We start from the raw sequence: 14899 nt of genomic DNA, 5'->3' as shown, positions 1-14899 counted from the left end.
ACTCACTGCTCACATGTCAGTGTGCACGACACACGGCGTGTGCTGGTCACACCTCAGAGTGTACATAGCACACACTGGACACGTCTCACTGAGTGTGCTCAGTACACACCCGTCACAATCAGATAATGAACAGTCCCTTCCCCTGTGTTAAACACTGCACCCTCTGCATTCACGGAATATGCAGTGGCTCCTGGGGCCAGCCTCACCCTGCGCAGTGGCTCCTGGGGCCAGCCTCACCCTGCGCAGTGGCTCCTGGGGCCAGCCTCACCCTGCGCAGTGGCTCCTGGGGCCAGCCTCACCCTGTGCAGTGGCTCCTGGGGCCAGCCTCACCCTGCGCAGTGGCTCCTGGGGCCAGCCTCACCCTGCGCAGTAGCTCCTGTGGGCCAGCCTCACCCTGCGCAGTGGCTCCTGTGGCCTAGCCTCACCAGCACCCACTGAGAACTGGACACACTGCTTCCACATGGGCGTGATGTGTGCTGTTCCCCGGCTCCCTGTTTCCTCTGCCCCTTCCCAGCCTCGAGTGCTTGCACTTCTGTGTCAGAGCTTCGCTGAGCCTCTCCAGGGGGATGTTTGTCTGAGTCCCCCCTTCCTTTGGGCCTCGGACATAGTGTGGTCTGTTAGTGCTGCCAGCGCTGCACGTGAGCCCCTCAGCCGCCTGCCTTTGAGGTCTCTGAGTCAGGAGTCCTGGGGTGATGCTGTCGGGTAAGGTGTCTGTGTCCTGTTAGTTATCACATGTCTGTGGGAAAGAGAAATGCGAGGTGCTGTCCCCTCTCTTAGAAGTGGGGACCAGGGTCTAGTCCAGAGTCTGAAAGGAGAAGGACCCAGCCAGCTGAGCCCAGGGGAAGGCACGGTGTAGTCTGGGAGGTGACTGGGGCCGGAGAGGCAGCAGCAGGCTCTTGGGCCACCTCAGTGTGTCCGTCCTGAGAGGTTTAGGGTAGAGAACCAGGGCAGGGGAGAGGGCAGAGGAGACCCCGGCTGTTATAGCCCAAGCACACGAGGCCTTCCTTAGCGACTACAAGACTGGCCTGCCTCCACTCTCCCTGGGTTTCCATTTCAGGTGGCCACTTAATGGGGCAGGAGTGGTCAGGTGTTGGTGGCCGGCGATGCCAGCATGCCAGGTCTAGAGAGTGATTGCTGTGGTGTGGACCTGGTGCTTGTCACAATGCACCTGCTCCTAGAATGGGACGGGGACACAGTGGGCTGCAGCCCTGGGGGTGGACACCGGCCCTGGGGACAGCCCCATGACTGCAGGCGATATGGTAGCAGAACTAAGTCTGAGGCAGGCTCAGAGCGACATTAGGTCTCCACTGTTGCGTGTGCCCCTTGTGTGAGCTGAAGGCTGGGTTCCAGAGGGCGGTGGCTCCCGTACAGTCCCCCTCCTTGAGCTGCACGTGGTGGAGCAGCGTCCAGCTTCATCTGTGCCCTGGTGTCCAGGCCTCCCTTCTGTTACCACCCCCCCCACACACACACACACAACTGGGTCTTTCCCCTGCGTTTTCTAGAATTCCAGTTACTTTGGCCACTGTGAAAGTAAGAAAACTCAGGCCTGGTTAGTCTGGGGAGTGTTTCACGTTCCCTCGCTGTTGTGGAAATGCATATGTCCTGCGTGGTTTGGGAGGCTCTGAGAGCTGATGGACTCAGGTGTGCTCCCAGAGCCATGTCCAAGGCGCCTGTGCGCGGCGTGCGCCGTGGCCACACTGGGACTGTGAGTGCCCTCCCCGTGGCTTCAGGTTTCCCTGGCACTGCTCGGAGCCGCCGGGCGTCAGCCCCCGTAGCCAGGGAGTAGTCCTGGAGCTCCGACGTGATGTCCCCGTGTGTCTCTGTTGACCTCCCGGCGAGTGATGCAACCGTAGCCCAGTAGGCGTGACCTGGAACTGGCCACTGTGGGGCTAAGTATGAGACAGGAAATCGTCACTGGAATCTCATGTGAAATCCCAGCCTCCAGTCGTTCTCTGGACTATAAATATCTTTTTACATGCGAAGTCTGTAAATCTGAGACGCTGGGACTGGGCCTTTGTTAGGGCTTCCAGCAGCTCCTGATCCTGAAAATGTGAACTCGAAGTCACTAGCGTGCTTTGCAGGAAGAATCCCCCTTCTCTGCCAGAAACGTGAGTCTGTGCCTTGGCCATATGTGGCTGTTTCGAGGGGTGTTTCAGAAAGACCAGTCTGCTTTGGTGCCCCCCAAAAAACAAAACAGCAGCAACAAAAAACCTTGGAACGCATACACACCCAGGACCTTCAGAAAGTTCATGGAAAATGCATATTATTGAAAACCTGGGCGTGAACTTCATCATGCGCAGGTTTTGCATCAGAATTGACATGTGTTTTCATTCCATTTCCCAGGGGCTTTCTGAAGCCCCTCCGGTGGTGAGGGCCGAGCTGTAGTCAGAGGCGCCCTGCAATTAGCCTCGGTTTTCCCCAGGCGTGGGTGCACTTTTCAAAGAGGGCTGCATCTCTTGGGATGAACAAAAGTGATTTTCCCACTGCATTGACTTGCTAACTTTCGCTGGCGCTCTGACTTAGGTTCACTAGCAGGAGGGCAGGCACTGGTCAGAAATCCTTTCCCTGTTAACCAGTGTGGTGGCCTCTGTGATTAGAAACTCTTCTACGTGAGAGTGTTGGAACGGCGTTCAGCCTGGAGAGCGAGCCCGTCACACCCACGGACTGTGGTTACTCGGGTGGGGTCTGCACAGTTGAATCTGCAAGACGGCAATGGAGCTTCCTGCGTGCAGAGCCGAGGTCCCTCCCCAGGAAGTGTGCCCCCCACACAGAAGCATTCAAGATCCGGTGCACAGCTCTCTCTAAGCTTTGTGCATCAGGTGTGCAGGAAACATAAGTGAACTTTGCATTCCCCCAGATGTGTCCTCACAGTGTACCTATCTATGAGCAAACATTGCAAAATCTGGAATCCAGCACTCCTGGCCCCAAGCAGAGTGACCACGGGGCTTCTGCTGCACGCTCTGGTCTGTGCCTGTCTGCCCCCTGGGTCTGGGGTGAAGCGGTCCATGGGACTCCCAGGAGAGCAGTGTTGTGCTTTGGGTCCTGCTGGAGGGGCTCCCCCCTTGGGGAACGCTGTGCCACCTTCTCAAGCCTCCATAGAAGCCGGCCTCCAGGGAGTGTGTGCTGGGGGCTGGGTATCACAGTTCTCCCGGCCCTGTGCCTTCTGGGGGCCGCTTGTGCAGCCTCACCAGCTCTGTCCCCTCTGTCTGCCCTGACCGCTACCTGGACCCAGCCCTCCTCCCCCGTTCTTTGTTAGGTTCTCCTCTCAGCCTCTTAAGTAGCACGAAGGAGAGGTGATTTGAGTATGGGAGGACAGCAAGTGAGGCTGCCCCAGAGGACTGGGAGGAGAGAGTTTGGTGGGTGCCCCTCCCCCACGGCGGCTCGCCAGGTGTCCACGTTTCTAGGAAGCCCAGCTCCAACGTGGCACGCTGGCCTGAAGGTGGAGGAGCGCGCGCCCCCTGCTGGCAGCTCTTATTTTAGCCGGAGAGAACCAGCTGCTGATGCCTGTTTTCCTTACCTTCCCCCAAGATGGCTTCCCGTGCTAACCAACACTGTGCACGGAGTCGAGGCGACAGTTTCTGGCCCTGCTTGTAGAATTCTGCCATCGTCACCTCCTGTGCAGATGAACACAGCCCTGAAGAGGTATAAAGGGAGCCGTCAGGCAGCCGCTGCTTTGCTGTGCCCCGCGGAGCCCTGAGGTCACAGATAGGCAGGCAGCAGTACTTTCTGGCTTAAGCCTTGGGATCTAAGCACCAAAGACCCAGTCGCCCCCTCCACCTACACGCAGCTGGGTGCCTTCCTGTCTCTCTGTTTCACCTGGTTTCAGGCGAGGGCAGCTGTAACTTTGTGCATGTTTTTAGTTGTTTGCCATGCCCTGAGTATTCCCTGTGTTTGGACGACGCAGCCGACAGCCACCCGGCAAGCAGGGGTCCGTGTCACACTCCCTGCTCGGCCGTGCCTGCCCCCAGGGTCTGTGCAGAAGCGGTGCCGTGCTGCGTGTCCAGGCTCACTTGACTGCACGGTGGATCCCTCCCCGAGGGCAGGTTCCTGGGGCGCGTGCCACTCTGGCCGTCTGTAAGCACGCGTCTGTGTGGGCGGCCTGCGTTTCGGGGCCTTGGAGCCAGGCCCTCGTGGCTGGAGCTTGGCCCCTGCCTGGCAGACTTGTTGGGCTCTGGACACGCAGCTGCCAGGGCGGCTGTCTGGGCGCGGCTGACATGCAGTGCCCTCACACCCTCTGCAAAGGCCGTGTCCTTGCACGAGAGCCTGGGTTTGTGGCCTGAGATTCCCCTTGGGTCCCTCACCCTTTCCCTAACCTTTGTGGTGTCACTTGGAGTCCCCACCCCATAAAGGGCCAGTGGTTTCTATAGAAACCCACGTCCTGGCTGTAGGTGAACAGTTTTTGAGACCTTGAGGCCAGAGGATGAGACGGGTTTGCTGTGCTGCCCGGCGCGGGGGTGCCAGGCACGTGGAGGCTGTCCAGCGAGGTGGCATGCACGTGCTGTCCTGCTCGCCTTGTGGTCAAGCTTTGGGTGCAGCTTAGGTTTGTAGCTTTATTTTCTCTTAGCCGCCGAATCAGCCAGAACTCTGACTTAGTACGAGGAGCCCCTGTAGCTTTTTCAAAATTTGAAATCCAGAAACCTACCTACCGCATCGCCTCCGCACAGATGACGGATCAGAGGAAGAGTGGAGAGCGTGGCCCCTGCGGCTGGCGCCCAGTGGCCCTGCCCCGCTCGGGAGTTGCCTGTGAAGAACGGAGGGGCAGTTTGGATGTGGGCGCTCCATGTGATGAGTCACCCCCTTCCAAAGAGCAGTTAGATGCTGGGAAGCGCTTCTGGGAATACACCATCATTTGGGATTAAGATGAGAGAGAGCCCTGAGTATGAGAAGGGTGCCCAGAGACCACCGCACCCCGGGTCAGCCAGAGCAGGTGCCCAGGGAGAGCCTGTACTCCGCCCTGGGTGCGAATGGCATGGGCCTGGCTTCGTCATTCCCTTCCCTGTGTGTGGTGTGTGTAGACTAACACCTCCTCTGATGTTTGATTGCCACGTGGAGACCTGCCTGTGGCTCTGTAGCACTGACTGCTTGGGTCTGCTCTCCGCACTGTGAAATGTATCTGTTGGACGCCTTATCTTTGTAACCCAGGTGTCCGTCTGGAGGCCCAGAGCTGATATGTGGGCGAGGCGGCCCTCGCACACGGTCACCAGTTGCTCTTGTAGGTTGCTAACTTTTACTGCCACAAGAACAAACTGGGAGGCCATGGGGATTTGTTTGGCTTTTTAAAAAACTAATTAATTTATTTGAAACTTAGAGTTACAGAGAGGGAGAGACAGAGAAAGAGATCTTTCATCTGTTGATTTAGTCCCCAGATAGCTGTAGGCCGGGCCGAAGTGAGTTGCCAGGAGTTTCATCAGTGCCTCCCACGTGGGTGCAGGCACCCAGGCACTTGGGCCGTCTCCTGCTGCTCTCCCAGGCTGTTAGCAGGGAGCCGGATTGGAAGTGGAGCAGCTGGGACAGCAACCATTGCCCATATGGGATGCTGGCTTTACCTGTTACACCGCAATGCCGTGCCAGCCCCTGTAGAGCTCAGAGCTTTTTTTTTTTTTTAAATCATTTTATATATTTGAAAGAGAGACAGAGAGCTTCCATCCTCTGGTTTACCTCCACTCCCCTCTGCCCCCAAGTGGCCGCGATGGCAGGGGCTACACCAGGCCAAAGCCAGGAGCAGAAACCGCATCCAGGTCTTCCGTGTGGTGGTGGGGGTGCCAGCACTTGGGGCATCCCCCTGCTTCCGTGGTGCGTGAGCAGGGAGCTGGATCGGAAGAAGGGGCTGGATTGAGAGCAGAACACCCAGGACTGGCATCGGCGCTCTGATTCGTGATGCTGGTGTGGCAGGTGGCACCTTGACCCCCTGCACTGCAACACCAGCCCCTCGCGGAGCTTGTAAAGAACAGATCTCACTGGTGACCGTTGCTCTTGCCGGCTGTCGGTGTTTCTGTGATTATGCGATGCCATTTGAATGGTGAGGAAGCCGAATTCTGAAACGTAAGGTTCTGTTGGTAGTGTGAAGAGTGTTAGTCTAAACTCCGTTGGTAGCAGATGTCTTTAGCAGATGAACTGGGATTTTCAGGGTGAAAATCATATGTTTCTGCAAATACATTTTCTTGGATCAAAACACAGCCCTAAGTGACAGCTCCCCTTGTGAAAGTGTGGCCATGGCGTCTGCTGTCTCGGCCAGCAGTGGAGGAGTCCTGGGATTGCAGCTCCTTTGTCGTCTCTGAGCCCCCCTCCCCCTTTTCCTTCCCTCTCCCTTCCTCCTCCTGTCCCTCTTCCCTCCCTCCCTCCCTCTCCCTCCCTCTCCCTTCATCTCCCTTCCTCCTTCTGTCCCTCCTCCCTCTCTCTCACCCTCTCCTTCCCTCCCTCCCTCTCCCTCCTCCTGTCCCTCTTCCCTCTCTCTCGCCCTCTCCCTCCCTCTCCCTTCCTCCTCCTGTCCCTCTTCCCTCCCTCCCTCTCCCTTCCTCTCCCTTCCTCCTCCTTCCTTCTTCTGTCCCTCCTCCCTCTCTCTCACCCTCTCCTTCCCTCCCTCCCTCTCCCTCCCTCTCCCTTCCTCCTCCTGTCCCTCTTCCCTCCCTCCCTCTCCCTTCCTCTCCCTTCCTCCTCCTTCCTTCTCCTGTCCCTCCTCCCTCTCTCTCACCCTCTCCTTCCCTCCCTCCCTCTCCCTCCCTCTCCCTTCCTCCTCCTGTCCCTCTTCCCTCCCTCCCTCTCCCTCCCTCTCCCTTCCTCCCCCTTCCTCCTCCTGTCCCTCCTCCCTCTCTCTCTCCCTCTCCTTCCCTCCCTCCCTCTCCCTCTCTCTCTCCCCCATCTTCACCACGCCCCTCGGATTTCACTGTCTCCTGAATTCCCAGTAAGCCTGCCTCAGCTCCGCCACCCTGCCCTGCAGCCCGTCTGCCCTTGTTCTGCCTGGCCTGCGTGCGCCTCCCTGCCCCCTGCCCGGTGGCCGTGAGGTCTCGGCAGGCACAGCAGCTGTGCCGCGCAGCGGCCCCGGCCCTCTTGGAGGCCGACGTCCTGCACTTGCTCCTGGTCCAGGCTGCTTGCTGCACAGCTGGCCTGTGTGGACACCTCCCTTCCACCAGTGAAAGGAGAAGGCAGGTGAGGGGAGGCTGTGGGAGCCATGGCTGGCTAGGCGCTCACTCTGCAGTAGGTGCACTCTGCACGGCCTGGGGGATGCCCACCCGAGCCCGCCTGCCAGTCGCCAGCAGTCAGGGATTGGGGTTGGGGGGACAGCAGGCCCTGCTGTCACCTACGCCCGTCTGTGTGCTCAGGGTTGGCTGCAGGGAGCTGCCCCAACAGGGAAGCGGAGGACGCAGGGTTACGCCACACACCAGCCGTGCTGCGTTGTGCCCCTTGCCTGCTTTAACTGGAGGAGCTGTGGGGACGTGGCCAGCCCGCCCTGTCTGCGGCACGCTTCCCATGCGAGAGGGTGTGTGGCTGACGTGCGGCACACAGCACTTCCTCTGAAGAAAGTGAGAGGCGCAGGTGCGAGGTCCCCAGCAGCCCCACAACCGGAAGGGAACACTGGCAGTCTCCTGTTGGAGCTGAGCACGTGGAGAAACTTGACAGGCTCCGAAACAGCCACGGGGCTGCAGCTGGGCAGTGCCGATGACGTGGCATGAGGCCAGGCGTGGGAAGCTGCCATGGGACTGGACTTGGTCTCCATGTCTGTCCTGGCTGTGCGTGGAGTGGCGGGTGGGCGGCCCCTCGGGCTACGGCAGGGAACCAAGGAGCTGGGGGTCATCGCCAGGGTGTTCTTCCTTTGTTCCAAGTTTGTTACAGTGAATGTATTACAGTAAAAACCGAGATATGTGCCTGTGCATATGTGTGTGTGGATGCTTGTGTGTACATGTATGTGTTTATGTAGATGGGTGTACATGTTTGCACACACGCATGTCCATATATTTGTACGTGTGTGTATTTGTGAGCTTCTATGTGTGTCTGTGGGTATATGTTTCCATGAATTGTGTACATGTATACATGCACTTAGGTGTGCACATGCTTTTGCATGCATGTGTCTACGCATCTGCATTCGTGTGTGTGTGCATGGGTTATGTGTTCTTGTGTACGTGTGTGTAAACGTGTGCTTTGTGTGGATGCATGTTTCTGTACCTGTCCTTGCATATATTCGTGTGTATGATTTGTCCATGTGCTTTGTGTGTGCTCGTGCATGTGTGTGCTCGTGCATGCATGTAGATATGTGCACACGTGGCAGGACAAACTCAGCCTGCATCTTCTTTGATCTGTAAAGGATCTGGCCCCCAGGCGCATGCAGACGTTGAAGCCCAGTGTCTTGTGGTAACGGCTGGTGCACGAGACCACAGCTTGATCCACTGTGGTGTCTGCAGGTGGGGCCTGTGGGAGGTGAAGGGAGTGGGTCAGGCTGTGGGGTCGAGCCCACGACCCAGTCCTGATGCCTTTGTAAAGAGAGACCAGGGACGCCAGGAGGAGCCTGCTTGCCGTCCCTGCCCCGTCCCCACCGCGCTCCGGCCTCACCCCGTGCCTCAGCCTCTGGGCCACTGATCTCCAAGCCGGGAGCTGGGCTCAACCTCCTTGGGAGGCTCTTGGTGCTGTTTTGGTTTCCTGTTTTGATGAACAGGAACGATGCTGTTAATTTGGAACCAAGGAGCTGAAAAGCGTTAGGTAAAACACATTCCTTTTCACCAAAATTAACTTCCCTTACCCTGCTTGGTTCTGCCTGGAGAGCCAGGGAGCCCTGGGCCCAAATGCCGGCTCCAGTTCTTTCCATCTCCTTGACAGGTTGTTCTGCCTTCCAGAACATTCTTCATCGGGTGGGGAGGGGTGGGAGGGGTGGGAGGCAGTGCATCTGCCCTGGAGTTGAGATTTCCTCTCCTGCCTGAGCAGAGCTGCCCCTGCTCCGTGTTCTGGAGCCCTCATAGAATCACTGCACCCACCGTGGGGCTTGGCAGTCACAGCGGGGTTCAGCGCCCTCAGTGGGCTCAGCAGTCTCAGTGGAATGCAGCACCCATAGTGGGGTTTATCACACAGTAGGGTTCCACGGTCACGGTAGTGTTCCACTGGCCATCCCTACCTGTCCCTTTCTATGGTTACCCTCCCAGGGTGCGTCCTTTAGCATTCCAGTTACAATGTGGCCATGCCAGAAGGCGTTCCCGCTGGTACTTCAGAGAGGCACTGAGAATCACTAAGTCTCAGCACAGCTTACCAGAGCTTTTTAAAAATTATTATTTTTAAAGATTTATTTATTTATTTGAAATTCAGAGTTACAGAGAGAGAGAGAGAGAGAGAGAGAGAGAGAGAGGTCTTCCATCCACTAGTTCACTCCCCAGTTGGCCGCAACAGCCAGAGCTGCGCCGATCCAAAGCCAGGAGCTTCTTCCAGGTCTCCCATGTGGCTGTAGGGGCCCATGGACTTGGGCCATCTTCTACTGCTATCCCAGGCCATAGCAGAGAGCTGGATCAGAAGAGGAGCAGCCAGGACTAGAACCGGTGCCCAAGTGGGATGCCGGCACTGCAGACTGGGCCTTTAACCCACTGTACCACAGCACCAGCCCCATAAAAATTATTATTTTTATAAAAATATATAATAATAGAAATCCTCCATCCACTGGTAAATTCCTCAAGTGCCTGTGACAGCCCAGGTTTGCTCAGGCTGGCGCCAGGAACCAGGAACTCCGTCTGGGTCCCACACGGTGACGGATCCTGAGAACTGAGCCATCGCCAGTCACCCCCCAGGGTACACCCTGGCGGGAAGCAGTAACTGTGATGTGGGATGTGGGTGTCCCACGTGACGCATTAACTGCTGCACCCAACGCCTGCCATTGGGGAGCTTTCGGCCCAAGAGGTAGAGTTGCACAAGGAAGAATGAAGAGGAACTGGGCCTGAGCACCGCTGACTCCATACCCTGAGGTCTGGATTTCTGTGTGGAGGTCAGGGCCGGGCCTCAGCTGCTTGGGGCAGTGTGTGCGTCAGGATGCCAGGCCGGCTGGCCAGGGACACTGGACACTGCAGCTGGGGCCGAGAGGGCCTCGCTTTCTATTTTTACGAGGTGGTCATTGCAGAGCCCTTGGCGGAGCCTCCTGGCCAGAGTCCAGAGGTCTTTTGAGTTCAGCAAGGAGGCTCCTGGCACCGGCAGTCGGCCAGCTGCAGCAAGGTGTGCCTGGCGCCCAGAGCCGCGGTGGGGCCGATGCTGAGTTTGACGGGAGGGAGGAGCCCCGAGGAGCCCCCACCCTCCACCTGCCTGGGGCAGCGAGCAGAGGGACAGAAAGCCAGGCAGGCGCCCCAGGTGGACTGGGCCCGTGACATACCCTTCCCTCGGTGTGTGCAGGAAGCCCTGGCTGCCGCTCTGTACAGGAGCGCACAGCAGGTGGCGCTGGACAGCCTGCAGGCAGTGGCGCTCCTGTCACCACGGAGGGCTTTCAGAGCAGGTCCGGCTCTTCTGCACCAACCGTGAAGGTGTCAGCTGCTGACACGTCCGGCCCTCTGTCCCCTCACCCTGTGTTTTCATGCGTGGCCTTTGCCACAGAGACGAGGTCATCCAGGAAGCTGGAATTGGCCACTTTGTCCAGGTCTGCTCCCCGGGACTGGAATCAGGGTGGGGAGTGGCCACCTGACGCCTGTCCCCACCACATCCCTGCAGCCTTTGGCAGGAGCCTTGTTCCCTGTCCACATGAGATCCGCACGCCTCCCCGGGCAGGTGGGCGCAGCTCGTGGGAGCTTTTCCAGGGCCATCTCATGAGCTCTCTGAACAGCACTCCAAGGCTGCTGCTGCGTAGGGACCCCCATGTGCCACGTGTGGAGCCTGAGGCCCCAGAGGGGCCGGACCACCCAGCCCGGCCCCACCATGGGGGCCCCCCATGGGGCCGAGGCAGGATCAGGACTCTGGCTGGTTGTAGAGGCCTCGTCCTATCCACAGGACGAGTCCTCGCGGTGCTGTCGCCGTATCTGGGGCATAGCACCGTGTGTGTGCAAGGCAGGGCCACGTGATGGGACAGCAAGCCTTGGGCCTGAGCCGTGGGGGGCTGGGCCCAGCTGGAACTGCAGGCTCTCAGCTTGTCCACCTGCCCGCTGCTCCCGACTCTCTTCCCAGGGCAAGTGTTGGCCTGGGAGGGACCTACCTGACCCACCTTCCCCTGGCTGAACTGTGAGTCCCTGTGGAGTCGTGGCCTGAACCCACCTCTGAGACCCCTGTACCCTCCCTCATGCCGTGCGAATGCTGGAACCCTAGCGAGCCAGGGCGGCCCTGGGCTGGCAGAACGCTCTCCTGCCTCCCAGACAAGGCCCGACGCTGCCCCGTGGTTGCTGAGGGGTCGTCGCCCAGAACAGAGCACTGCTTCTGGGGCCTCAGGCTTTGGGAGGCTCCGTGGCGGGCGGCCGCTGCTTGCGTAACGCCCTTGGTGTTCGCTACAAACACTCTTCGTCCGCAGCCCCACAGCCCGAGCGTCTGCCCCGCGGAGATTGCTGCTGTGGACAGCGTGTTCCGTCCCGGGGCCCCTCCTGGCTGAAATCAGGCCTGGAAGTGTGGGGAGACTGCCAGAGAGGCGTGTGCAGGGCGCCGTGGGCAGCGCAGCAGTCCCGGTCCCGTTCCTGGAACGGAGAGTCTGTCCACCGGTGGCCCCTCACTACGGGAGTAGCCGTCTCCCGCCTGCCTGCCCTTCTGTGTGGCCTGCCAGCCCAGCCTCCTGTGGAGACCAGAAGGAGAGGGAGTGCGCAATGGACACAGCTCATCCCAACTTACGCTGCTCAAACCAGACGTGGACATTTTGAGGGTAGCCACGGAGCAGCCGGGGTTCAGAGTCTGCAACAACCTGCAGTAGGGCTGGTGGCTGGGCTGGGAGGGACAGCGACACAGTCCGGCCCTCCCGGAGACAATGGCCGAGTCTCACTCACAAGCGTAGGTGTAGGGGCGTTAGGAGTCTGGACTCGGGGATGCAGGCTCGCCCTGCCCTGGAAGAGGTGAGGCTGCAGGGGCCAAGTTTTCTCTTTGGTGTTAAAGCCTTGATGAGGAAGGCGTTCACCTGGAGACCAAAGGCGTGTCCCTGGCTGGCTGGGCCCAGAGACCCCGCGTGTCCCTGGCTGGCTGGGCCCAGAGACCCCGCGTGTCCCTGGCTGGCTGGGCCCAGAGACCCCGCGTGTCCCTGGCTGGCTGGGCCCAGAGACCCCGCGTGTCCCTGGCTGGCTGGTTGGAGCTCGTGGTGGTGGTGGTGTCTTGTCCTCACCTCCACCCTGGGGTCATGAGCAGGGATTGGGAGAGCAGCCTGTGGCAGTTACATCAGCCGGGGAGGAACACAGTCGGGCTGCCAGGCTGGCGGCTGGCTCAAGTCACTTCCCAAGGGACAAGTGGGGGCAGCCGGGCATCGTCAGGCTAGCGGGAGTCCGGGCTGCTGGGACGGTGGGCAGTACGGGGAGCAACCCCTGGTGAGAGGCGGCTGGGGCTCAAGATGCCGTCTTGGTCCTTGCTGCTGCTGCTGTGCTGTGGGGGTGCAGTGTTTCAGAGCCCCTCGTCTTCCCCGCCAGTGCTGTGCCGGGCTCAGTGCCTCTGATCGCCTGTACTGCAGCTGCGTTTGACCAGTGCTGGGGAAAGGGGCCTGCAGTCTTGGAGGGGGGTGCAAGCGCTTCGCGGCGCTGCCTGCTGGGCCTGCTTTGCTATTTCAGGGTTCAGCGTGTGCCACTTTTTCTCAGCTTTGCTCTCAGCCTCGGAGTCGGGACAGGCACCCCGGGGGTGGAGATGGCCGGGTCAGAAGCTGGGGGCTGGGGGAGACACCTGGGTTTCTGCTGCTTTGCCTGACTTTGCAATTGGTCCACTGTGAGACCACCGGCTGCCCGCGATGAGTGGTCTGTGGTTTGGCCGTGGGCTGAAGGAGTCATGTGCTAATCCTACCTGTGGTGCCCAGCGGAGGTGGACAGGCCTTTGTCCTGCACCGCTGCAGCCAGCAGAGACCAGCTGCTGGGACACGCAGTTGTCTGTGTGCAGGAGTTGCACTGTGTCCGTGTCTTCTGTTTGATTTCATTTTCATTTCCGCAGCTGTTGACCTGCGTGTGTCTCCTTGTGTGTTACAGGATGTCAAGGTCTTTAGTGAGGATGGGACAAGCAAAGTGGTGGAGATTCTGACGGACATGACAGCCCGGGACCTGTGCCAGCTGCTGATTTACAGGAGTCACTGCGTGGATGACAACAGCTGGACCCTGGTGGAACACCACCCACACCTGGGACTCGGTAGGGAGCAGCCTGGGCGGGTTGGCAGGGCCACTGCCCGTGTCGCGTGTGTGGCCCGGCAGCCCTGGCGAGTGAGCGGCCGCCAGGGTGCCCTGGATGTTGCCCCCTCCCCCTCCCAGCCCTTTCCCCTCCCCCTCGGTGCCGAGAGTCTCGCCTTGGGTGTTGAAGCTGCAATTCCCTGGGGCCCCTCCCGGTGGGACTGCTGCACACCTGTAGGCTGTGGCTTAGGGGAGGCTCCGGGGTCCTGGAGAAGGCTGGCCACCCACAAGACCATACTGCCGCAGCCCCTCTCGGGAGAGTAGCCCGTGCCCGTGGGAGGAGAGAGCGGTGGCCGTGTGCTGAGACCCACGGCATCAGAGAGCAATTTCACCCGTGTCTGAGTCGTGGCACCCCTTGCTGAGCTGCTTAGGAAAGCCCTAGTGGTGTGTATGGGGGAGTGGCTATGGATAGGTGTGTGAATGGGCGTATTTGGGGGTGTTTGGGTGTGTGTGAGTGTAGGTGTGAGTGTGTGTATGTGTGATGTGTGCATGTGTGTGATGCCCAGAAAGCGAGAGACGACCTTAAAGACATACTTGAAAACATTTGCTGTTTCCAGACCTCAGGAAGCATTTTATTTGGTGTGCTCTGGTGGCCTGCTTCAGGCAAACATTTTAGATTTTCCTTAAGTTATTGGAAACAGCACGGTGCTTACAAAGTCATCGCCAAATATTGAAACCCAGAGTGTTCTGAGTCGGCAGCTCTGCTGCTCCCAGGTCTTGAGGGAGAGGAGAGCAGCGCGGATTGCCCTGAGTTCTGGAGAGCCGTGAAAGACCGGCAGGTCACACGTGCCCCGTCCCCCTGCAGACTGGAGTGTTGGTTTATCAACAGCTTCTCCCAGCTGAGCCCTCACACTGAACTCTGCAGGACGCCGTAGAAATTTGTCGTTGCTCTACTTCCTACCCCTGTACTTTCGTATCCAGTCTCTGTTAAACATTTTTTGGAGAGGCAGAAAGAGAGGGTTAGCATCTGCTGCTATGTCACTCCCCAGAAGCCTGCAGGGCCGGGGCTGTGCCGGGGCTGAGCCAGGGCTGAGCCACGGCTGACACCAGGAAGCAAGCATTCAATCTAGGTCTCCCACAAGGATGGCCGAAGTCCAATTACTTGAGCCATCATTACTGACTTCCAGGGTCTGCCCCGGAAGCTGGCATCAGATGCTGGAGCCGGGGATCAACCCCTCCCCCACCCACGACTGAGACCTGCCCAGCTCTTAGAAGTAAGCCGCTGGGCCTCTCGCTGGCTTCTGCCCACCTCTGCTGAGGGCCAGCCTGTCTGTGACAGCTGAGCCTCCTCCGCGGCCACTAGCCGCGTGCTCATTCCCACCCCAGGAACTTCCCCGTGCGTGCCTCGGTCTGGGGTCCGATGACTCCGGCTTTGGCTGGCGCCCCTGCCTGTCTGCTCAAGGCACAGCCGCTGAGGGTCCCTGGGAGGTCCATTTCAGCCAGGATAGCACTACAGATAGGGATGTCATGCTCTGACACAGAGTAACCAAGGAACTTTCAGAGGGATTTTATTTTTAAAGATTTTATTTATGTACTTGAAAGTCAGAATTACACAGAGAGAGAAGGAGAGGCAGAGAGAGAGAGAGAACGCGAGCGAGCGAGAGAGTGAGCCAGCGCGC

At 59.1% G+C, this 14899-nt stretch overlaps 1 protein-coding gene and 1 long non-coding RNA gene across 4 annotated transcripts in view; one reads left to right on the top strand and one right to left on the bottom strand.

Moving 5' to 3' along the window:
• Positions 1-14899, top strand: part of GRB10 (growth factor receptor bound protein 10) — a 113816-nt gene that overhangs the window by 76852 nt on the left and 22065 nt on the right. For all 3 annotated transcript variants that reach the window (XM_051853162.2, XM_051853161.2, XM_070059469.1), the window contains exon 5: positions 13086-13242. In XM_051853162.2, the coding sequence (XP_051709122.1) occupies positions 13086-13242 (157 nt within the window). The remainder of the gene's footprint in view (positions 1-13085; positions 13243-14899) is intronic.
• LOC138845825 (uncharacterized) lies at positions 917-4261 on the bottom strand. Its single transcript, XR_011383011.1, has 3 exons — positions 3817-4261; positions 3518-3634; positions 917-1889 (listed from the first exon to the last, which is right to left on the bottom strand). It is a non-coding gene; the product is annotated as an uncharacterized lncRNA (long non-coding RNA).

The sequence above is a fragment of the Oryctolagus cuniculus genome, chromosome 16 (assembly GCF_964237555.1).
Source record: "Oryctolagus cuniculus chromosome 16, mOryCun1.1, whole genome shotgun sequence".
Classification (NCBI taxonomy): domain Eukaryota; kingdom Metazoa; phylum Chordata; class Mammalia; order Lagomorpha; family Leporidae; genus Oryctolagus; species Oryctolagus cuniculus.
Note: the sequence above shows the minus strand (reverse complement) of the source record. Positions and strands in the feature narration are given on the sequence as shown.